The sequence below is a fragment of the Aquarana catesbeiana genome, linkage group LG10, assembly GCF_042186555.1.
Source record: "Aquarana catesbeiana isolate 2022-GZ linkage group LG10, ASM4218655v1, whole genome shotgun sequence".
In the NCBI taxonomy this organism is placed as follows: domain Eukaryota; kingdom Metazoa; phylum Chordata; class Amphibia; order Anura; family Ranidae; genus Aquarana; species Aquarana catesbeiana.
In genome coordinates this window covers 196,925,419-196,949,525 of record NC_133333.1, presented here as the reverse complement: position 1 = coordinate 196,949,525, position 24,107 = coordinate 196,925,419, and the positions used below count along the sequence as shown (strand labels likewise).

Below are 24,107 nucleotides of genomic sequence, written 5' to 3'. Positions count from 1 at the left end.
TAGGATGGATTAACAAAAATAAATAACTTGGATTTATGGAATATTGATGTTAAATTGTTACAACCGCCAACGACTTATGTAATATTTATTCAATAATACGCTTTGTTGGATGGTTATGTTTTAGATTATCAGCCAAAGTTCATGCATTTGTTTCTATGTACTTTTCAGTTAGAAAACAAGAAAGAAAAGGGAATATGTTTATCGTAAAATTATGTGTCCCTCAACTGCAATCCTGGCAAGTGTGTGTAAATAAAGAACTCGTTCAACCTGCTCTCTGGACATCAGGAAATTGTAATTAACACTGTTAGTATAGCCTGAAAGTAGTTTACTCTGCAGAAGTTTTTGTCAATGACAGCAGACATTTAAAGTTTCTAAACTTTAGAAAAGCAGATCCATACACAAGGCATTACTGCTAAAATTCACAGTGCCAAAAAATTGGCAGTGAAAATTGGCAGAAGAAATGATTGATCATTCTACCTAAACAATAATGCACCATGTTTCTATGTGGGGTAGAAGCGAATTTTCTTACATTCAGTACCTAGACCCAGCTTCATCAGAGGGGCTTCATCAGAGGTTTTTGAAGCATATTTTTGTGGGTGTAACGCATAAGATGCATGACATCATCACGCTACCCAGAAGCCACCGTGTGAGCTAGCGTGGAGAATATACCCAAATTTGTACCTGGTTGCTGCATGCTATATGCCACTTTTTTAGAGTACAATATTGCTGTATATTTTAATAAAACATTATACAGAGAATACTAGGAGTGTTTATTTTTGTCTCTGATGGAGAAAGAGGAGGAAGAGTGCAAAATTGACCTAGGGAGGGAAACATCTTGCTGTTGCAGTGGGGAACCCCTGGATTAATGGAAAGGTGTTGTACATCTGACATGCCTAAAGAGGTCGTAAACCCTGGGAGAACAAAAACAAAAAAAACCTGTAAGACAAAGGCATAATGAGCTAGTATGTTTTGCATACTAGCTCATTATGAAATACTTACCTTAGAAAGAAGCCCTCCAGCAGCACCTGCACACCGCTGAATTGGCTGACATCTTCCCCAGGTTCGCGGGCTCGGGCGTTGTGAGTGGCCGGAGCCACAATGACGTTACTCCTGCGCAATGCGTGCAGGAGTGGACGGTTATGGCACGGGTTCTGAAGGTCCATGCACTCTGCATATACTCTGAATATCTCCTAAACTGTGCAAGTTTAGGAGATATTCACAGTACCTACAGGTAAGCCTTAGGTAAGCCTTACCTGTAGGTACAAGTAAAAAGTTAGACTTTACTTCCATTTTAAGACCTCCTATAATGTGGGTGTCTTTGGGGGAGTGAGCACATTTGTTTGTCTGTGTGGAGACATATGGTGCATCTAATAGAAGGTGTGTCTTTGGGTGTCACAGGCACTTTTATGTGTATTGGTGCAAGATACAGTGAAGAATCACTATTACGGGACTTTTTTTTATCATGCATTTACTGTTTATGGACGTTATTATGTCACACTAACTGTTTGCTGAAGTTGTTTGCATGATTTCATGCTTTGGGTAGTCTCTTTTATAGCACATACAGAAAATGGTGCATCAGAGCGCATACGGGTGTGCAAGCGCAGGCCAGCAAATGGTCTTGCATGTGTGTGCATGATTCAGGGCACATGCACTTGTCACTGATGCTGTCACCAAACAGATTATTTAAGCACAGCTGTAGCACTGGCTCCTTGCTGTCTAGTCTACAGCATTCTCTGCACTACCTGCTACTTGTTCTTGCTTTTGACCATCTGTTGCTGACCAGGCCTGCCTCTGACTACTTTTGAACTCTGCCTGCACCAATCCTGGCTCGTCTCTGGAATACATCTCTGCTTTCTGCTTGTTCCTGAACTGTCCTACTGTTGTTGACTTTGGCCTGAACCTAACTACTCTCCTGTCTCCTGCTTGTACCTGATCCATCCATCAGTTATTGACCTGATTAGTCTGACCTTGCTTACCTGCTATTACTTGCCAACCCATGCTTACTGATCACCCATCTTCCAGCCAAGTACCCGCCTGCAAGCTTTGTACATGCTGACCATCCATCCACCAGTCAAGTTTCTGATGATTACCCACCTGCTAGCCTACTGACTGCTGTTGGTCAGTGACCACCAAGCTGCCAGTCTTGTTGAGTACCAGCCACCATCAGCTGCTCCTGTTGTCCGGCTTGACCCCGTAGATGCACTGCCACCTACCTGCACCAAGTCCTGGAAGAACCGACACACAATCGTGCCACTCCCTGCCCTATCACCTCCTGTTACATTAACAGTAGGCCTTAAAGGGGTTGTAAAGGTACGTGTTTTTTCACCTTAATACATCCTATGCATTAAGGTGAAAAAACACCTGGCAGTCACTGGCCCCCTAGCCCCCCCATTTTACTTACCTGAACACCTTCATTCAGTGGGTGGGGACGCGCTGGCTCCTTCTCCACGGGCTCCTGGCTCTTGATTGGATAGATTGATAGCAGCCCAGCCATTGGCTCCGCTGCTGTCAATCAAATCCAATGATGAGGGCGCCGGGGGTGGGGCCGAGTCTCGCATTCTGTGTCTATAGATGCAAATGCTGGACTCGGGAGTGCATCCGCAAGGTAACCCCAGAACTTTGTGAAGGCCACTTGATTTTCTCGCTCATTAAACTTGGTTTTTGTGGAGCTGGCTTTGTGCATTTGGGCACAGTCAGACTGCAACAGAAAAAGCCTTCTTCAAGGTTTTAAAAGCACATTAGAGAAAAACAACGAATAAGGAAGGATCAGGTACAGTGACTGGTGACAGTATGTAAAAAAAATGAAATGATTGTTTCAATTATTTTTAAATGTGTTTTCTTTTTTAATACTTTTTTAATGATATTTTTTTTTAACACACAGTGACCAGAACAATATAGTGTTACCATAGCAACAATGTACTTCTCTTGAAAAGGGATTAGGATTTTTTTTTTTTTTTGCTCACTATGATTGCTTATACCAGTGAATTTCACTGGTATAAGCAACCATTTTCACTGAATAAAATTGATTCATGCAGTGTGTATTATTGTGATTAGCTGTGATTGGCCACAATTAATCACATGGTACAGATAGGCTGTGACACAGGCCAGACACAGCCAGTGACAGATCATAACTCAGCATGGCCCCATGCAATACACATTCCAGGAGGACGTCATATGATGTCCACCCACAACGAGAAAGGTCCCGCTCACCCATCATTTGACAATAGGCTGGACATGAAGTGATTAATCCATTGGCTTAAAATATCAGCAGTTCCCTGCACCATGTGTAAGTGTCACAACAATACAGTACAATCTCTGAAAATCACTGCAAAGGGAAATTACAACATTGTGTAATTCATACTTTCATACTGGTGCATAAAAATCCAGCATAAGCTACATACAGCCCAATATTGGTCTACTGCCAGTCAAACAAATATCATCCTGGGGGGGTTAAGTAATTGGCTAACCTTGGCCAGTTTCCCGGACTTCAGGACGGAACATGTAATCATTCAATATCAGTGAGTGTGGTATTTAAACTCGTCTTGGTGAGTAAGTATAATGTTTAACCTGTAGACAATTGTCTAAATGGTCATTTCATGCTGTAGTATTGACCGTAGCCTTTAATTGGAAACACCTGAACTCAGTACATTTGGTCATATAGCGTATGCGTGGTAATTTCTGGCCATGCCTGAATCTAGTGGGTATTTATTTGGTCAAACAAGGTCCTAGTATCTTTGTATATGTTTAGATGTGTGAGGTGGAAGCAGAAAAATAGCACTTAAAAACATAGGGGTTGATTTACTAATCCTGGAGATTGCAAAATCTGGTGGAGCTGTGCATGGTAGCCAATCAGCTTCTAACTTCAGCTTGTTTAATAAAGCTTTGCAAAAAAAAAAAAAAACTGGAAGCTGACTGTTTTTTTTCTGCAGAGCTGCACCAGATTTTGCACTCTCTAGTTTTAGTAAAGCAACCCCATAGTTCACCTTTACCAATAAACTGCCTATGCAGGTAAGGGGTGTCTGTAGATAAAAACAAACTTTGACCAAAGTTGAATAAAGCCCTTGCTATAGGTGTAAGCAGTTTACGTACCTCCTGAAACCTGACTACAAACTCCCAGAGATGGCATCATGCCATCTTGCCTTGTTGCTAGGGTGCTGCCAAGAGACTCCTAACCCTTCCTGTTTACATCCAACATCACATGAATGAGCTTCTTTCTCTGATTCAAACCCCCCCATTTGCACTTTCTCTCCCACGACAAAGTATCTCTGAGCTCAGTGTTTGTGAGCTCTCTCCTGTGATGGTAGAGGTGAATAATAACAGCTAGGAGTCACATAGCAACATTTTAGCAACAAGTTAGGTACTTTATATTGGTACTTTGATACACTGAGTGATATTCTGATTTTATATTTTCTTAGTCTGTATTATTATTAATTTTTAGGCAGAGCCCTCAAGTCTCCTCATCAGGGGCCTGATACAATGCAAATGGTAGTATTTTCAAGTGTTTTGCATGATTCTAAAAGCAACTTCATATGCCACATGACAGACCCAAGGAGACACAAGGAAAGTGGCAGGATTCTTCCCTGTGTGTTCTCCCTATTGAATATAAAAGACATTACAATACAGAGGGCAAGGGATAAAAGGCAAAGTTATTTTTATCATACAATGTCTATAGGACCCGCTCTTTATGTAATAAGTGTCATGCATGTCCTAAGTGTGAGGAGAAGGTGATGTGGACACCACAGGCCAGGAAATTCTAATGGTATTTCTGCTGTGTAATATATTCTCTTTAGGCTTTAAATATTAAACTCTTTAAAGCAAACCTATGCTTGCTACTTAGCATTGCTTTGTGAAATTAAAGTGGGCATTGCCAAACTTTGTGGAAATGCGTTACTTATTGTAATGTTATTACCACCTGTATATTAAGAGTAGGAGCCAAATATGGACTTTATTTTAGTCTGCGGTTTCATTTATGTAATATTTTTCTTCGTATTTGGGCTCTAACGAGGTGTGATGGTGCCCCTTTGCAAAAATCTTTGAGGGGGTCCTCCCCGTCTTTTTATCTTCAAAAGAAATGAATCTAGCGTGACACCATACTAATTGCTTTCATAGCACATGAATTTCTCAACTATATAAACATTAACTTGAATCAAATGATAATGCCACCTGCATCAATGACAAAGTCACGTAAATGATACTGATTTGTCAGTATAGTGATAGTTTGCAATTCTTGTGATTTTTTTTTTTTTTTTGAGAAGCGGTAGCTAAAGTCTTTAAAGTGTTACTAAACTCACAACAGTAAAATCAGTCTGTATATACAGTAAAGCATGCTTGTTATACTCACTGTAACTTAAGGGTTTAATCCTCTGCATTGTGTAAAAAGACTGTTTGATCCTGTTTTCTCTGATCCTCCCCTCTTTCCACTGTCCCCAATACATCTAGAGAGTTTTTTTTTTTTGTTTTTTTTTGGGAGGATGTATGTGATCAGAACAGGGCCAATCAGCACTGTCTAGACAGAGGGTCAGGGGTCCTGCAGCCAGGACAGTCAGAGGAGAAAGAAAATTCCTCCTACAAGCTTTAACCAGATACTGAGAGAAGTCATGAAACTGTTATATACTGCTGATGAGAAAAGGTATTTAGCATTTTGCATTTTCTAAAATGATTGCATATCTATGTTCTGTGTACTACGGGAGACCAGATATAGCGAATGCAGGGTCCTGGGTTTAATAACACTAACAGTGCACATATCTTATAATGGGCTATGCTTGTACTGTCAGATGTGCCTGGCTGGCAGCAGTGTCCTCTATCCAGGAAAATTGTCAGAGAATGGTGCTGATATCCTAACTGTCTCTCATTTGAAGAGATTGTCTCTTTGTCCTTCTTCCCTCCTCAGTTGTCCTTCATTTTGGTCTGATCTATAGACCTCTATAAATGTTAAAGCGCAGTAAACTAATTTATTGCTTTTGTTATTTTGAAAGAGCCAATATAAAAAAAATGTAGTGGTGAAAAAAGCACTTTCGACTTTAACCATCATAACAATACAGCTTCAATCAACAAGACATTCAGCCAAAAAAAAAAAAAAAAAAGGAACAATTTTCCTGTAATTCAGGCTCTACTAGATTAAATGAATTCCTAACACAATCACAGCATTGTTTAGATATATATAAATGGGAAGATATTGGATATTCATATTAACTTTTCAAAAAAGTCTTACCTTTCAAGTTCAGGGTCTCCATGGAGGGTCGAACATTTCACAGCATAGATGGACCACCATTTTTTGTGTCTCACTTTATAAACTTTCCCAAATCCACCTAAAGCTATTGGAGTCCAGTCATTCTCGAAATCTTCTTTCTTAAATTGAGTCAGGTTGCTGATCTGTTCACCCCCTGCATTAGCCATGGCAGCAAAGTAAGAAGCATCCAATCTCTTGTGTACATTTGAACAGACTTGTATCTCTGTTGAAGTGTGTGTGGTTTTTAAGAGCTCTGCTTCCTGGTTAAGACTGAGAGCTACCTGTGTTACACGTAGAAGGAGGGCCCAGCACTGTAATGCAGGCAGAGTTCCATCCTATAATGATATTTGCATATACATTTCACAATCCCAAGTTATGTTGACTGTGCAGTCTACAACCTAATAAAAAATAGTCTCTCTTGTTCTTTAATCCTTCTATTACAGAAACATGTTGAGAGCACTGTGAAGATGACTCACTGATTATTTACCAGAGTTAATGCTTTCACTGTTTTTTTTTTGTTTTTTTTTTAACGCTATATATAACAGTGAAAACAGAAATTAAAAATGCTATTTTAAAGGACATATTTGTATCCAAAAAGACAGTAAAATAAAGGTGTGTGCACTATTTTGTCTATAGAGTTGTCAAGTATTGCATTGCTGAATATATAGAAAAAAACTAACTCAATGGCACAAAAAAATAACAATAATAAAGTCCCAAGGTAAATAAGTCAAATTAGGGAGAATCGCTTGTATAATGGCTGCAGCTCTTCCAAGCAGAGTATTAGATGATCTTGTTGCACCACAATAAACAAAAAAGCAGAAGGCGCCACGTCTATGTGTATCAGTTTATTAAAAACAGTTAAAAAAATAAATAGTTAAAAATTCACTCACAAGAGTAGAAAAAAGACAGGCTCATCATCAGTCATTAGTCACTAGCAGGACTCGATGGAAATCGACCAAATGTTTTCAGATGGAAACATGAAGCAACTGTGTTGTGCAGAAGACCTCTAAGGATGGGATGCAAGGCTTGAACAGTGTCCACCAGCGAGAGCTGTAATCATGCTGAAACATAAGACAGCAGTGGGGCCAGAAGAGGAAATGACATCGGACGTGGTGGCCCACATCCTACTGACGTCATCACATCCGACTTCACTTCCAATTCAGCGTTCCAGCGTTCCTTGCGTTGCGTTCTGTTATTGGTTGAACTAAAGGGACTTGTGTCTGGGATGGGATGCAAGGCTTGAACAGTGTCCATCAGTGAGAGCCATAATCATGATGTAAGGAAAGCCAGCAGCGGGGCCAGAAGCAGAAGTGACGTCGGACCCGGTGGCCCACATCCTACTGATGCCATCACGTCTGACGTCACACACACACATATATATATATATATATATATATATATATATATATATATATATATATTACTGCACAAAAGTTTAAAGTAATGTTATAAGTAAGAATGCTTTCACAAAAATATATATAACTTATTTTATTTTTTTTAACTTGCAAAATGCAAAGTGAGCGAATGTTGAGGACTGTAGATGCAGTGGTTAGCCAAAGAAGGAGGAGAGCATGGGTTGTGGCCATTGTCCCATAATGAGTTCATTTATACCTAAAGGCCAAGTTCACTTTCTATTTGTCCTACACCAGCCCTTACATCAGTGTCCAGCTTGTTGTATAAAAAAAAAATGTTGTTATTACTTCTTAGATGGCCCTTGGGATGTGAAAACTGTTAAGACACAAGAAGAGGTTCACCAGCTGACCTAATTAACACACACCCTGTGCTCCCCTTCCAGAAGATGGCTCCCCCCTCTGAAGGTGCATGGTTTTTCAATGCAATCAGCGATCTCGTTCTCACTAAATACACAGCCAGTGATTGATTTTTTTTTCTTCATCTTGCACAGATTGTTCATTTGGCAGAGTGTGCAGGAGCTGGGTGATCTTATAATAGCCTATGTGGATCAGAGCAGTAGTTTTAAAAACAGGAGAAGTAGGTCCCGGGTTCTGTAAAGCTCACCATACACTATACAATCTGATTGTTCAATCTCTTGATGGTCCTGATGGTGTGTCTTCCTTCATATAGTTTTGAAAATCTAAAGGTGATTGTACAGAGATTGTACAATCAGAATGTATAGTGTATGGCCACTTTTATACACCTAAAATTAACTAGTTGTGGTTACAGTGCCATTAATTTTTAACGCACCCCAAGCGCATAAGCAAATACACATTTTGCTACTTCAAAATACGTGCAACACGCAACATGCTAAAATGTTCCACATGCTACTTTATCATGTTTCGCGCAGCCCACTGAAAAAATGGGCTTCCCTTTGCATGCCAAAGGGAAAAACAAGCCAAAAAACATACGGTTCCACTGCACTAGATGTGAATGGAGCCTGAAAGTGAAATTGGTTTGTTTACACTAGAACAACGAGGCTCCATTAACATCTGTGTGTTTCTAATCACATGTCAAACTGCACAGAAAATGCATGCTTTCCCATACATTTCAGAAACTCACCATGCTCTGCGCTAAAAAAAGTTAGGGGACTTTTGGGCAATTGTTGTGTGTATGGCACCCAATTCAAGGGAATGCCCTATGCATGACTAGCGAAAAACACTTACAAATGCCCAAAAATACCACATGTGGGAAAGTGCATTCCTGCAAAGAGGAGATGTGAACTGGGCCTGACAGCTGAGTGTCTCCATCCCCTTCCTCCTATGTATTTGAATAAAACTGTCAAGCAAAAACAAGCCCTATCACACCCTCTTCTGTGATACAGCAAGGCAGTGCATGGTGGGATTCAAAGCTTCCTGGATGTCACATGATCAGGAAGTGATGGAAGCAAAAATAATTTTTTTAAACACTGAAATAGACAGATGAAATTTTAAAGCTTCTATAGATGAGGTACAGTAAGTAATAGCACATTGGGATGGCTTGGGCAGAAATGATATTGCAAAAGTCTTATGCCCTGTACACATGGTCGGATATTGATCGGACATTCCAACAACAAAATCTATGGATTTTTTCCGACGGATGTTGGCTCAAACTTGTCTTGCATACACACAGTCGCACAAAATTGTCCGAATTTCCGAACGCCAAGAACGCGGTGACGTACAATGAGACTATAAAAGGGCAGTTCAGTACCAAGCACAGCACCCTTTAGGCTCCTTTTGCTAATCTCGTGTTAGTAAATGTTTGGTGAGTGACGATTTGCGCTTTTTCAGACTCATGGTTTTCAGATCATATTTCTGCTGTTCAGTTTGTGCTTGTGGGTTTGTACCTGGTCTTCAGTGCATGCAGCGAGTACCATTGACTTGTCATTGTGTTCTTGTCCGTTCGTTACTGATTTTCAGGTCACTCTTCACAGGCCTTGCTGTTCTTCAGTGCGTTCTGTTACTCCGTTCTGACCAGCCGACCGTTTTCTAGCCATGTTGCATGTACATACTCATCGTAGAGTTCGTGCTGTGTGGGGGCTTGGTGTTGGGGTCCTTACTTTGACACAAGCCCAGTCCATGAACAGGGCGAGGAGGAGTTCATTAACCAAGAATTGGTTGCTCCAGCGTGACCAATTCTGTCACATGCCTTTGCTCCGTGAGATCCGTGAGAATAGTCCTGACGATTTCAGGAACTTTCTCTGGATGACGGACCCCGTATTTCACCATTTGTTGGCTTTGCCGACCCCTTATATTAGCAGGCAGGACACCTGCATGCGGCAAGCCATCACTCCGGAGCAGAGGCTAGTCGCCACCTTGCAGTACTTGGCGACGAGGAGAAGCCTGCAGGACCTCTGGGGATCATTATCCCAGATACCTGTTCTGCCATCATCCAGGTCCTGCAGAAGGAGTATATTAAGGTAAGATTTTTATCCTTTAACATCACATTTTATTGTATTTAATGTTTGTTAATGTATTGTATTTCTTTCCTTATTCCCTAATTACCATGATTGTAATATGCTGTGAATATCCCCGTTGTCCACATGTATGCTGTCATTTTTTTGAATTTTTTTTGTCCTTCATATATATTTGCCTTCACTAACCTCCCCAGCATGCTCTACTGGCAATATATCCACCTTGTCTACTCAATTAACAATGTATCCTGTCAGCTCCATAGTAGTGCTTTACCCTAAACACCCCTTAAAATGTGTAAAAATATGATTTGTGCTTGAAATTCTGGCAGAGTGCCAGAGGTTTTTTTTTTGGGTCCCAAAATCATTTGGAACCCTCCCTCCCCCCAACTGCTAACTCAACTGATACCAATCCTCTATCTATCCTCAATCCTCTATCTGCTGACTTTGCCAAACCCATACACACTATACCCACCTCTTTTGTGGTCATATTTATGGATGAATTCCCCAAAGCATGTAGTGCAAGGGCCTGCCTGAATACTTTCAAATGGTAATGTTCAAAGTTTTTCTATCCTACTTTTATCTTGACAGGTAATATCAGAATGTAAAAATGTGCTAAAATGTGTACAGTGTGTATTTATATCTTTGTATTATGACACTTCTTACCTGTCCAGTGGGCTGCCAATAGTGTAAGTAAGGAGGGGCTGGCCGAAGTAATCCACATTATTTAGGCATTCATCTCTCAATGAAGTGGAGAGGGTTACCTGGCCAAAACATCTCCCCCCATGAGAGGGTGGGGGGAGGAATCTGATAGGTGGACCTTATACCTTTCTCTTTAAATACTCCCTAAAATAAATATTATACTGATGTTGGCCAAGAATGTTTGTGTCTAATCTGCTTTCCATGTTTATGTGCAAAATGATTAATTTATTTTTCTTGTTTGACTCCACAGTTTCCTTCCACGCCACAGGAATGGCAGACTGTGGCCTCCCACTTTGCCCAGTGGTGGGACTTTCCTAACTGCGGAGGGGCAATTGATGGGAAACACATCCACAGTGTCCCACCACCCAACTCGGGGTCATACTATTACAACTACAAGGGGTTCAATAGTATTGTGATGTTGTCGGTGGTGTCGGCTACTTATGAGTTCCTGTATGTGGACGTGGGGAAGAATGGCCGGATTTCAGATGGTGGAGTCATCACCCACACGGAGTTCTACAGGTGTCTCCAGAATGGCAGCTTGGACTTGCCACCTCCAGAAGACAATGCGGAAGGACTCCCATTCATCTTCGTTGCAGGTGAAGCGTTTGCGCTGGGGACCATCTCCCTATGAGGACCCTCACCCCGGAGCAGAGGGTTTTTAATTACCGGCTGGCCAGAGCCAGAAGAGTGGTGGAGAACACGTTTGGAATAATGGCCAGCCAGTTCCGCCTATTTCTTACACTGATACACATAGCGGAATATAAACTGAATCACATCATCCTGGCTTGCTGTGTTCTCCACAACTTTTTAAGGAGAAATTCTGTGAACTATGCTGGCTCGGTTGGGCCTGAAGCCAGAATTAATCTAAATGAACCAACCCTGATGGCGCTTGAAGCTGGCCATCCTGGCTTGCCCCCCCAGAGTGCCCGCGAGGTCTGTCTAAGATACATGGAATACTTTGCGGGCCATCAAAATGCCAGACAATGTTTGAGACATTTTTTAAATAAAAATATATTTTAAACTGAACAAATATTTGCTTAGCTTTACTGCATGGCTTTCTTTTAGCTGACCCTGACTGAAATTTGGGGAGTCCTGAAAATGGCATGATTGTGTAAAATTATAAAGCACTGTTGGGTGTTATTTACTAAAGGCAAATCCACTTTTTCACTACAAGTGCACTTGAGATTACACTGAAACTGCACTTGTAGTGCAAAGTGGATTTGCCTTTAGTAAATAACCCCCATTGTCACTGAAAACAACAACTTTACAACAAAAAAAATGCTTTTGAGCATTGAAAGAAGAAGCCACACATGTAGATTCTCAATCTTTTTAATCAAAGCACAATCGCATGTGCATTTCTAAAAGGCTTTTAAAACAAACCAACATGTTTGTTGTATAACAATTTTTTAGGTCACATTAAAAGTAGAAATTTCCTTTTAAGGTAAAACAGGCATGTTTCAAACCATAAAAAAATACACAACTCTGGAACTTACAAAGTTCAACTTTTGTAGAAATTGAAGGCAATATCAGACATGAGTGTTTATAAACTGTGTTTGATATTGCGTTCAGCAGATGGGGTGAAGTCATCCCTGGAAAAGCCAAATTTTGAAGATACACACAAATTGCAGAATGTCAACATGTGCTAGCTGCCATCACGGGGGATCAAGGGACGTGTTTTGTGGGTGCAACCCCTTACTCTCAGCTACTTTATTATTGAGTATGGATGAGCCGAACACCCCCCGGTTCGGTTCGCACCAGAACCTGCGAACGGACCGAAAATTCGCACAAACGTTAGAACCCCACTGAAGTCTATGGGACTCTAACTTTTGAAATCAATGCAATGCTAATTTTAAAGGCTAATTTGCATAGTATTTTCCTAAAAAGGGTTTGAGGACCCAGATCCTGCCCCAGGGGACATGTATCAATGCAAAAACAAATTTAAAAACTGCAGTATACAGGCAGTGCAAACAAGACAGGGACTGTAGGTTTGTTGATGAGTAGAATCTGTTTGTAATTTTGGACTGGTACATTTTTAAAGTGTAGCTCCAGCCAAAAAATCTATTTTTAAGCTTTTTGGAAAACATAGGGAAGGGTTATCACCCCTGTGACATTTGTTTTGCTGTTTGTGCTCCTCTTCAGAAGATTTCACCTTACTTTCTGTCCCAATGACAAATGTTTTTAGAAAATGTTGGGTTTTTAGTGAAACAAGGATTGGTGATAAAACATCAGTGAAAAGGAGAAACGTTTTTCCCATATTAACTCTTGCAGGAGAGAATTTCCCTTCCTATGGGGTAGATTTAATCTGTTGTCTCCTTCCGTTTGCAAGTAGGAGTCATTTGTAAGTTGGATGTTTAAAAGTAGGGGCCTGCCCTATATACTCTGCAGAAATTGTGGCCTTAGGTGTTGGTGTTGCCACAACACTGTAAGTCCTCACAGTTACTCTTGGTGGGTGCTGGAACGGGCCCTGCTGTGAAATATTAGATCAAGAATTGTAATTACATGCACCTGTTGAACAGGGGCAGAAAAATTGGGCCTTTGGTGGTGGTGGTGGTGGTGGTGGTGTTGCTGGTGCCACAACGCTGTAAGTCCTCACAGTTACTCTTGGTGGGCGCTGGAACGGGCCCTGCTGTGAAATATTAGATCAAGAATTGTAATTACATGTCCCTGTTGAACAGGGACAGAAAAATTGGGCCTTAGGCACTGGTGCTGGTGCCACAACACTGCAACCCCTCACAGATACTCTAGTTGGAGCACAGGAACGAGCCCTGCTGCAAAGAATTACATCAAAAATTGTAATTACACGCCCCTATTAAACAGGGGCTGAAAAATTGGGCCTTAGGCACTGGTGCTGGTGCCACAACACTGCAACCCCTCACAGATACTCTAGTTGGAGCGCAGGAACGAGCCCTGCTGCAAAGAGTTGCATCAAAAATTGTAATTACACACTCCCTGTTAAACTGGGGCTGAAAAATTGGGCCTTAGCCACTGGTGGCAGCGCCCAGAAACAAAAATATTCTTACAAGCTATCAGCATGATTATTGAGGAGGAAGAGGATAGTCACTCAGCATAACAGGATAGTCACTCAGCATCAGCATAGGCAGTCTTGAAGGGATCTGACATTTCAAAAAAATGTATTCAGTTACATCAGCATCAGGTGCTTGGTATCTGGTGGTGATCCAAGACTGATTCATTTTTATGAAGGTCAGTCGATCGTCCGAGTCGGTGGACAGGCGCACCCTGTGATTGGTTACAAAGCCTCCAGCAGCACTGAATGTGCGTTCCGAAAGAACGCTGAATGCAGGACAGGCCAGTAGCTCAATTGCATACTGTACAAGCTCTGGCCAGTGATCCATCCTCAAGACCCAGTAACCCAGAGGATTTTCGGTGTGAAAAGTGTCCAAGTCAGATCTTGCCCCTAGGTATTCCTGCACTGTAAAACAGACGCTGGCGATGGTTGCTGGAACTGATCATACCTTGGGGCTGCGGACTAAACTATTGTCTGAACTCATCGGTCAGACGGCCACCTTCTCCACCGCTCCTTCTTTGACTGACCGAAGCCTCGGCAACACGTTGTCCAGGAACAGAAGTTTGTAACCTCCCAGTCTCTGGGAACGCGTTTGCACAGACCTTTCTGCAAGGCCTCCCGAAGATGTTTCCTCTGCTCCCTCTGCGACGGCAAGATAAGGTCTGCAACCTTACTCTTGTAACGTGGATCAAGGAGGGTTGCCAGCCAGTAATGATCCCTCTCCTTGATACCACGAATACGAGGATCCTTCCGCAGGCTTTGCAGAATCAGGGAGGCCATGCAGCATAGGTTTGCAGAGGCATTCGGTCCGGAGTCCTCTGGGTCACTAAGGACGACATGATCCACAGCCACCTCCTCCCAGCCATGTACAAGTCCATGGGTTTCTTAGGACTGTAAATGATCCCTTAAAGACTGCTGCTGATGAGTGCCAGGCTCCACCTCCATGATGACACAATCCTCCTCCTCCTCATCCTCTTCCTGTGTGATCGGTGGGCATGCAGGAATGCTGTCTGGATAAAGGGGGCTTTGAGAGCTAAGTCCTCCTCTTCCTGCCTCTGTTCTTCCTCAAGTGCCCTGTCCATTATTCCACGCAGCGTGTGCTCCAACAGGTGGACAGGGGGGACAGTGTCACTGATGCATGCACTGTCACTCCTCACCATCCTCATGGCCTCCTCAAATGGTGACAGGACATGGGGAAAAAAAAACACACTTCCCTGACCTTGTCCTGGTGCCATAGTCGCACAGGTACTCATTGATGGCCCTCTGCTGTGTGTGCAGCCACTGCAGCATGGTCAATGTTGAGTTCCACCTGGTGGGCATGTCACAGATTAGGCGGTTCTTGGGCAGGTTAAATTCCTTTTGGAGGTCTGCCAGCCGAGCACTGGCATTATATGACCGGCGGAAATTCACACAGACTTTCCTGGCCTGCCTCAGGACCTCCTGTGAGCCCGGGTACCTGCCCAAGAACCATTGCACCACCAAGTTAAGGACATGAGCCAAACAGGGCACAGGGGTCAGTTGTCCCTGTCGGAGGGCGGAGAGGAGGTTGGTGCCATTGTCGCAAACCACCATTCCTGGCTTAAGTTGGCGTGGCGTCAACCACCTCTGAACCTGCCCCTGCAGAGCTGACAGAATCTCTGCTCCAGTGTGGCTCTTGTCCCCCAAGCACACCAGCTCAAGCACCGCATGGCATCTTTTGGCCTGCGTACTTGCGTAGCCCCTTGAATGCCTACGGTTCACCGCTGGTTCCAAGGACAAAGCACAGGAAGAGGCCATGGAGGAAGAAGAAGAGGAAGGGGTGGAGGAGAGAGGTGTGTCAGAATCACCAGTAGTGGCATTTTGGAGGCGTGGTGGCAGAACAACACTATTGCACCTTGTCCTGCATCCTTCCCAACTGCCAGCAGAGTCACCCAATGTGCCGTGAAACTTAGGTAATGTCCCTGTCCATGCCTGCTGGACCATGAGTCAGCAGTAATATGCACCTTACCACTGACCGCCCTGTCCAGCGAAGCCAAGACATTGCCTTCCACATGCTGGTAGAGAGCCGGAATCGCCTTCCGTGAGAAAAAGTGGCATTTGGGAACCTGCCACTGAGGAACCGCACATTTCACAAACTCACGCAAGGGGGCAGAGTCTACCAACTGAAAAGGTAGCAGTTGAAGTGCTAGCAATTTTGCCAAGCTAGCATTCAACCGCTGGGCATGTGGATGGCTGGGAGTGAACTTCTTTCTGCAGTGCAGCAGCTGAGGCAGGGAAATTTGCCTGGTACAATCAGACATCGGTGTACCGATAGCAGATTGCCCGCAAGTACTTGGCTGTGACACACCTAATTCTACACCTACATTCCTCTCAGTGCAGGTCTCAGAGAGGACTGAAGGTATAGTGGGGTTGGAGATCCCAGCTGATGAGGAGCAAGGAGAGGTCCTCTTTGTTCTTTGGTGTGGGTCTTTTAGGTACGCTTGCCAACGGACTGCATGGCAGGTCAACATATGTCTGGTCAAGCATGTGGTGCCCAAGCGGGAGATGTTTTGGCCACGCGAGATACTCTTGAGACATATGTTGCAAATAGCAGCGGTGGGATCTGATGCACTTGTCTCAAAAAAGGCCCACACCAAAGAACTTTTGGAATAACGCGCAGAGACAGCAGCTCCCTGCACATGCAGAGCTCTGCGGTGTGATGCAGTCAGTGTGCTGCCCTTAGGCTGGCCCTTGGAGGGCATCCTGCCTCGTTGGTGATGTGCCTCCTCCTCCTCCCCCTCTCTCCTATCAGGCACCCACGTGGAGTCAGTGACCTCATCATCCACTGGAGCAAACCTGGCAGTGTGCTGCAGTAGGGGGAACATGACTGCCAGATTGCTATCCTTCTTGGGCACCCCCTCTGCTCATGTTACTGCCTTCCTCTAGCTGAGTACCATCATCAGAGCCTTCAAAACGCTGGGCATCCTCCTGGAGCATGTACTCAACACTGTGGTCAAACAGTTCGGGGTACTCCTCAGGAGGACATGGTGGGGCTAGGGAAGGAGTCACTGATGCCATTGAGCCAAGGAAAGACGCCGCGTTGGCAGCTGCTTTGCCAGACAAAGTACCCTGAGCCTGGGTGAGAGAGGATGGGGAGGATGAGGACAGCTTGGTCATCCACTCGACCAAGTCTTCCACATGTAGCGGCTCAACGCGGCCAGCTGCCAAAAAAAAGGCCAAGCGTGTCCCACGGCCACGTGCTGATGAGGATGCACCGTGTCCACGACCAGCACTGTTCTGGCTCTAGACACAGAGCCTGCTTACCCTCTTTTATTGGCTTGTGACTGTCTGCCTCTCCTTGTTGGCCTTCCAGACATACTATTGGCCTGCAGTGAGATGTAGCTGCACAAAACTAGGATGTATATATATACCAATTATACTGCAGCTAGCAGAATCAACTGCCTGCCTGTAGTATTATTAGTATGAGAACACCTGCACCTGGCTTCAGGTAGCTATACTGTAGGTGCAACTGTGCAGGGTACACAGTACAGTAACTTTAAATACGTCAAGAGCCCACACAAGCACCTGGCTTCAGGTAGCTATACTGTAGGTGCAACTGTGCAGGGTACACAGTACACTAACTGGAAATACTGTAAAAACACCTGCCTGCCTGTCAGTATATTAGGAAGAGAAGAAAAGGATCTAGCTAAACTGAATACAGTATATATATATATATATATATATATATACACACACACACAACACCTGGGATATATTCTGTATATACACAATACACTGTAAGTGCAGCTAACGGACTCAACCTGCCTACTCTAACTTAAATCAAATGACACTTTCTCTCTGTCTATCTATCTCTCTCCAGTCTCCACCGCATTACACTACACAAGATCGCCACGGAGGCGGCCTTATATAATGTGGGGCGTGTACTAAACCCCCTGAGCCATAATTGGCCAAAGCCTCCTTGGCTTTGGCCAATTACGGCCCTCTGTACACACAGCGCTGTGATTGGTCAAGCATGCGGGTCATAGTGCAATGCACTGCGATGCCGCAGTGAATTATGGGCCACGACACATAACTCGAATTTGGCGCGAACGGCCCATATCGTTCGTAATTCGGCGAACAACCGAACATACGATGTTTGAGTCGAACATGCATTCGATTCGAACATGAAGCTCATCCCTATTATTGAGGAAGAGGTTGCAACCACAAAACCCGTACATTGATCTCCCCTGATGGCAGATAGCACATGTTGACACACTGTGCATCTTCAAAATTTGGCTTTTCTAGAATATGTCAAAAAATGTTCAAAAAATTGTCAGAAAAACAAAGCATAAATAAGTTAGGGATTTCTAGGGGTTTTAAACTCTCCCTAAAACATCAATGATGTTCTTCATTTTGTTTTGAACATCACTGATGTTTTGCTTGATGTTTTCCAAGTCCCTATTACACCCCATGATCTCCCCGATCAGGATCTGGGCACTTTCACTGGTGAAATGACCTTTATCCACAACATCGCGATCACCTAAAAATAAAAAATAAAAAAACACCATGTATTATAAATATGCCTGCATCCACCTCTAACCTGAGCCTGTGGTCGCAGACACTCAGCTGTTGTGGTGACAATTTCCACCATGTCTCCCTCCTCCTCCTCCTGTTGTGTTTGTGAGATTTCCCCTTCTTCATGAGGTGGGGGGTCTGTTGACTCCTCTGATGAGTGGTGTCCTCCGAGTCTTTTCTCCCCTACGTAAACAAAAAATAGGTATACTTAGCACACAGATATTTGAGGCCAGATATGGGAATATGAAACATTGCTTGGAAGTGGGGTACAATTGTCTCTTTTGGCAGAGTTGCAAGATGAAGAAATATTTTTTTTCCTTTATCAAGCTTGAATACTTACCTGTTTTGTGCAAGCTTCACAGATGGAGACACCCCTATAGTATACACTGGAGCACCTGTGTGGGCCCCCTAATAAAAAGGGTGTTCTTGTGTCCCACACTAGTGCTCCAGCATCCAGATGTGTAAACAGCTGCTGAGTGTCCTCTTCTTACACAGAATCTATTTTGCATTTCATTCTAGTTACAAACCCATCGAGACAACAAACTTACTAATAATGTGTCCATGAACATGAAAGTAGCCATTTTAAACTGTACAACAGTAAAGAAAAGCACATGGAGCAGCACGAACATAATAAAAATAAAGAATAGGAACACAGGACAACTACTTACTTTTTTGCAGCACTCTCCTGATCCTTCTATACCGATCGTGCTCCCTGATCTTGAAGTCCGACCACCGCTTCCTCAGTTGATCCTTGAATTGCATACCCCAAAAATCCGGTGCAGACTCTTCACAACTTTCGCCATGATCTTGGCCTTTCTGACATTGGGGTTGGGGTAAGGTCCATGCTTCCCATCATAGTCGGCCCTCTTCTATATGTCCACCATCTCCACCATCTCAACAAAGGCCATATTTGATGCCTTAAATCGTTTCCTCCGGGATTGTGAGGTTTCTGGCTTCAGGCTCTCCTTCTCCTCATTGCTGTAATTAGCACGCACCTGCTCTGTCTGAGCCATGTGCTCTTCCCCACTGCGCCAAACGAGAAGGGGCGGGGAATAGACTAGAAAGAATGTCAGGGGCAGGCGGAGTTTCACGCATGCGCAGTGTATATAAAGCATACCACGCGTGCATCGTATGTACGATCTGTGAGCAGAGGAAGGAGTATAGGAAGCGCTAAATTGTGATAACGAAGGTAACATTTAAGCTTGGGCCTATACTGCTTAGAGATTGAGGCCTATATTGGGACAAGATTAGGAGACTTTAGCCTGACATTAGGGATTGTCTTGTGTATTGCAGATAAAATGGATGGCTTCAATGACCACAACTTCCTCCCCCTGTTCATAGACAAGTACAGGGAGCTGCCCTGTCTTTGGCAGGTCAAACACCCGGATTATAATCATAAACAAAAAAGGCAGGCAGCGCTGAAGAAACTGCTGGAGTTGATGAAGCCGGTGGTCCCCACGGCAACCATCCCCTATTTAAAAGCCAAAATTGGTGGCCTGAGGAGCACTTATCTTAGGGAGCACAAGAAGGTCCAGGATTCCCAGAGATCAGGAGCTGCAGCAGATGACATGTATGTACCCAGGCTCTGGTACTATGAGAGACTGTGATTTCTGTCAGACCAGACTGAAGTCAGGGAATCCCTCTCAACCCTTCCTTCCACTCTTGCTTCCACCCTATCTTCCACCCCAGCTGAGGCTTCCGACGTCCAACCTGGGACTTCCAGCCAGGAAGAAGTGGAGGATCCCAGCTTGAGCCAGGTGTAGCATTGTTCTACAGATTTTTGGTCAATGAATAGATGATGTTTACTAGATGATATTATTGATCACTAATTTCAGATTAAATAAAGGCGTTTACATATAAATAGACAGTAGTGGGCAAAAATAATTGGGACAAGAATGAAAAATGCTGGGGTCAGAATGATAATCTTTTATATTTGTTAACATTCAATTTGCAACAGTAATGAAATGTAAATTATGTGTGATTGATGAAGAAAAAACTAAAACTATGTCCCTTTTCCAAACACAGGAAGACCTCAGCCAGGAGGAGGCTGTGGAATGTGGCAGCCAGGAGAAGGCGGGGTTAGTGGCAGCCAGGAGGTGGCCGGGGTAAGTGGCAGCCAGGAGGAGGCCGGGCCCAGTAGGAGCCTCACAGAATCCCAGGTTCCTCACCTCCACCTTCCAAACAAAAGACCAAGGAAGGGGAGTAACATGGAGGATTCAGCACTCAGGCTGATTCAGGAGACTTCTGCGTCCCTCAGAGCCACACCCACTCGTGAAGAGGCCTTTGCCTGCATGGTTGTCACCAAACTACAGGACATGCAGGATGGCCAACTCCTCATGTGTGAGGACATCCTTTATGAAACATTAACTAAGGGGGGTGAGGGGCAAAATCACACCCAATACCCACCTGTGTGAGTTGTATCATCCTCCCCCTCCTCCTCCTCCTGCCGCAACTCCACCATCACAGACACAGCATGGAAGGAAGTATGGAAGGAAGACAAGAGAGTAATGACCTGGGTTCAGTCTGGTATGACAAATGATACAGGCTCTTGTATGACCACAGCCTTGGGACATGTATGTCATATGCAGCTGTTCATGATCTTTTGAACTTCTGGACCAGATTGTACTCCCTTATATATGGACTCCTCAGGCCAGCAATTTTGCTGTAAAATAATTGATGTGTGCCCTGGGGGCCAAAGGCTTTGCCAATTTCTGCTATCTCTCCAGCATTGCCTTCCTCTTTCTTTGGTTAGGACCCCTTAATAAATTTTTGGTTTGTTTTATTATACTCGTCTATGTGTGTTTTCCTTCAAAAAGGACAGTTTTTTTGTGAGGAGGCAGGTACATTTCAAAAAGACAATGTGAAATTAACAAGAGACACCAACACCAAGCAAACTCCTTGAGATTAAATAATACAAGATAATAATCGTGTTGTGGTAACTTGACACACAAAACACACCAAAAACTATTCTGGAGTTAAAAAAAAAAAAAAAAAAAAACACAAGATCAGGATTTAAAAAAATTCAAAAATAATTAAAAAAAAAAAAAAACATCAAAAACAAAATTTTTTTTCGGTAGATGTGACAAATAAAAATATTATATTGATGAAATCACGTAAAATAATAAAGAAAGAAGTTTGTGAGAACTCTGCGTGAATATGAGCAGCAAAACAACTTCATTCTTCTAGCATTATAAAGAAGAAGAGAGTGCGCTGCATTAAACAATTTAAAACATTGCAGCGTGATGAAAGTGCTATATCCATTGCGAATGCTAATTTTACCAGACCAAGCAGTTCCATCTCGGAATTTATTCTGAGCATGCGTGGCACTTAGTGCGTCAGAATTGTCCACACACGGTCGGAATTGACGCAATCGGATTTTGTTGTCGGAAAATTTTATAGCCTGCTCTCAAACTTTGTGTGTCGGAAATTCCGATGGAAAAAGTCCGATGGAGCCCACACACGGTCAGAATTTCTGACAACAAGCTCCGTTCGCACATTTTCCATCGGAAATTTTCCGACCGTGTGTACTGGGCATAATACGTATTATGAAAAGCGAAATTCTAGCAAAAAGGTGAACTTAATGCATTAGATGAAAGACACATCGTGCTTACTTTCTTTTGATATAGAAAGATGTCTAGCAGTGTCATTAGCACAGAACTGGTGGAGACCAGTGGGACCCAGGTACACCCATCTACTGTCTGGAGAAGTCTGGCCAGTAGTGTTCTTCATGGAAGAACAGTGGCCAAAAAGCCCTATCTCCGACGTGGAAACAAGTCTAAGGTACTCAGCTATGCATGAAAGCACAGGAACTGGGGTGCAGAAAAATGTCAGCAGGTTCGTGGAATGGTGACAAACTGCGGTACTTTAAAATCTCAATGTTTTAATTGCCTTTACAGGTTATCTATACATAACAAAACAGTGTTGCGCTTCCTAAATAACTACCAATAAATCCTTAAAGAGAATAGATGATTAACTTGCAATAAAGCAAGATACTGAGTGCACAATCAAATATTCGTGTTCCCTGACTGGGAATAGTGAACAATACACAATAATGAAATATATGTGTTCCCTATATCGGAATAATGAACAATAGACAAGAAAGATAAAGTCCACACATTCAAAAAAAATAATTGAATAAAAATAAGAGTCCAAATGCACAAAAATAATCCTCAGAGTCTTCTGCACAAAAACGCACAACACACCACCAGTGCATAAACGTTGAAAATGCAAGTGCTCTCCTCCACCTCAATATCCTAGCCGCTCACCTCACGTTCTGACCCCTGTTTCATCAGAATGTCAGAAAAAGCAGGTTCCCTCTCAGGGATATAAACGAATTAGCTGGTAATGGAACTCCTATTCTGTCCGTGCTGCCTCCGGCTGATTAGATGGATACCAGCCAGTACAGATTCCCTCAATGGGGTCCAGTGCACATAGGAACAGAAAAGGCAAAATCTAGTGCTCTCTGTATATCAAAACGGTTTATTTCCTCATAAAAACATTAAAACGTTACTCACAAACGCAGCGCTTGAACAGTGCGGGCTCAGGATGCATAGAAACGACAAGATGCTCGCGGGATGATGTTGCCACTGCGACTTCTTCCAACTATACGCATTACGTCGAATGGGCCACTACACCACCGTGACTTCTTCAGTAAGGGTTTATGCTCCCTGCATGTTGGGCCTCTCATACATGTAGTATCGCCGTATAATGTGTTTTGGGGTGTAATTTGTGGTATGCATATGCTGTGTGTGAGAAATAACCTGCTAATATAACAATTTTGTGAAAAAAAAAAAGAAAGAAAAAAATCTTGATTTTGCAAAGAATTGTGGGAAAAAAATACAACTTCAAAAAACTCACCATGCCTCTTACTAAATACCTTGGAAAGTGTACTTTCCTGGCTTGTTAGGGTCTCAAGAAATGAGATAGGCCGTCAGTACATCAGATGTGATCAATTTTCAGAGACTGGCACCATAGCTTGTGGACTCTATAATTTTCACAATGACCAAATAATATACACAGATTTGGGTTATTTTTAGCAAAGATATGTAGCAGTATAAATTTTGCCCAAAATGTTTGAAGAAAAATTACTAATTTGCAAAATTTTATAACAGAAACGAAGAAAAATGCATTTTTTTACAGAATTTTCTATTTTCTTTTATAGTGCAAAAAAAATAAAAAATCCAGAGGTGATTAAATACCACCAAAAGAAATCTCTATTTGTGTGAAAAAAGGACAAAAATTTCATATAGGTACAGTATTGCATGACTGAGTAGTTGTCATTCAAAATGTAAGAGGACCGAAAGCTGAAAATTGGTCAGGTTAGGAAGGGGGTTTAAGTGACCAGTGGTCAAGTGGTTAAAGAGAAAAAAACATAAAAATGCAAAATGCATGAAAACTGCATGCAAAAACGTATAAAAATTAGGGTTTAAAAACGCAAAATGCACAGCAAAACGCACTGAAAAACGTACCTGAAAAATGCATCAAGCACAGCCACATAGATGTGGACCTAGCCTAATACAAAATTGACTAGATAATAATTGTTTTAAACTTGGTAAATTCACAGACATATCACACATGCAGCAGTCAGGGAATTAGAGTATCATACAAGATGACAGAGAACAATACTTTCTATTCTTCAGTTCAATAGTCATACAACACTGTAGGCGTGCATAAGCCAGCCATACACAGTTGAAAATTTGGCTAGTTCAGCAGGAACTGGACCAGATTCGAACCATTATCGAGCAGGCAGAATGTACCAAGCTGATCAATCGATCAAC

The 24,107-nt window shown here is 42.9% G+C and overlaps 1 protein-coding gene across 1 annotated transcript in view; it reads right to left on the bottom strand.

The window, feature by feature from the left end:
- ANKK1 (ankyrin repeat and kinase domain containing 1) overlaps positions 1-6,686 on the bottom strand; it is a 153,536-nt gene extending 146,850 nt beyond the window's left edge. The window contains exon 1 of the mRNA XM_073603093.1: positions 6,212-6,686. Within this exon, the coding sequence (XP_073459194.1) occupies positions 6,212-6,396 (185 nt within the window). The 5' untranslated portion in view covers positions 6,397-6,686. The remainder of the gene's footprint in view (positions 1-6,211) is intronic.
- Positions 6,687-24,107: the final 17,421 nt, after the last annotated feature.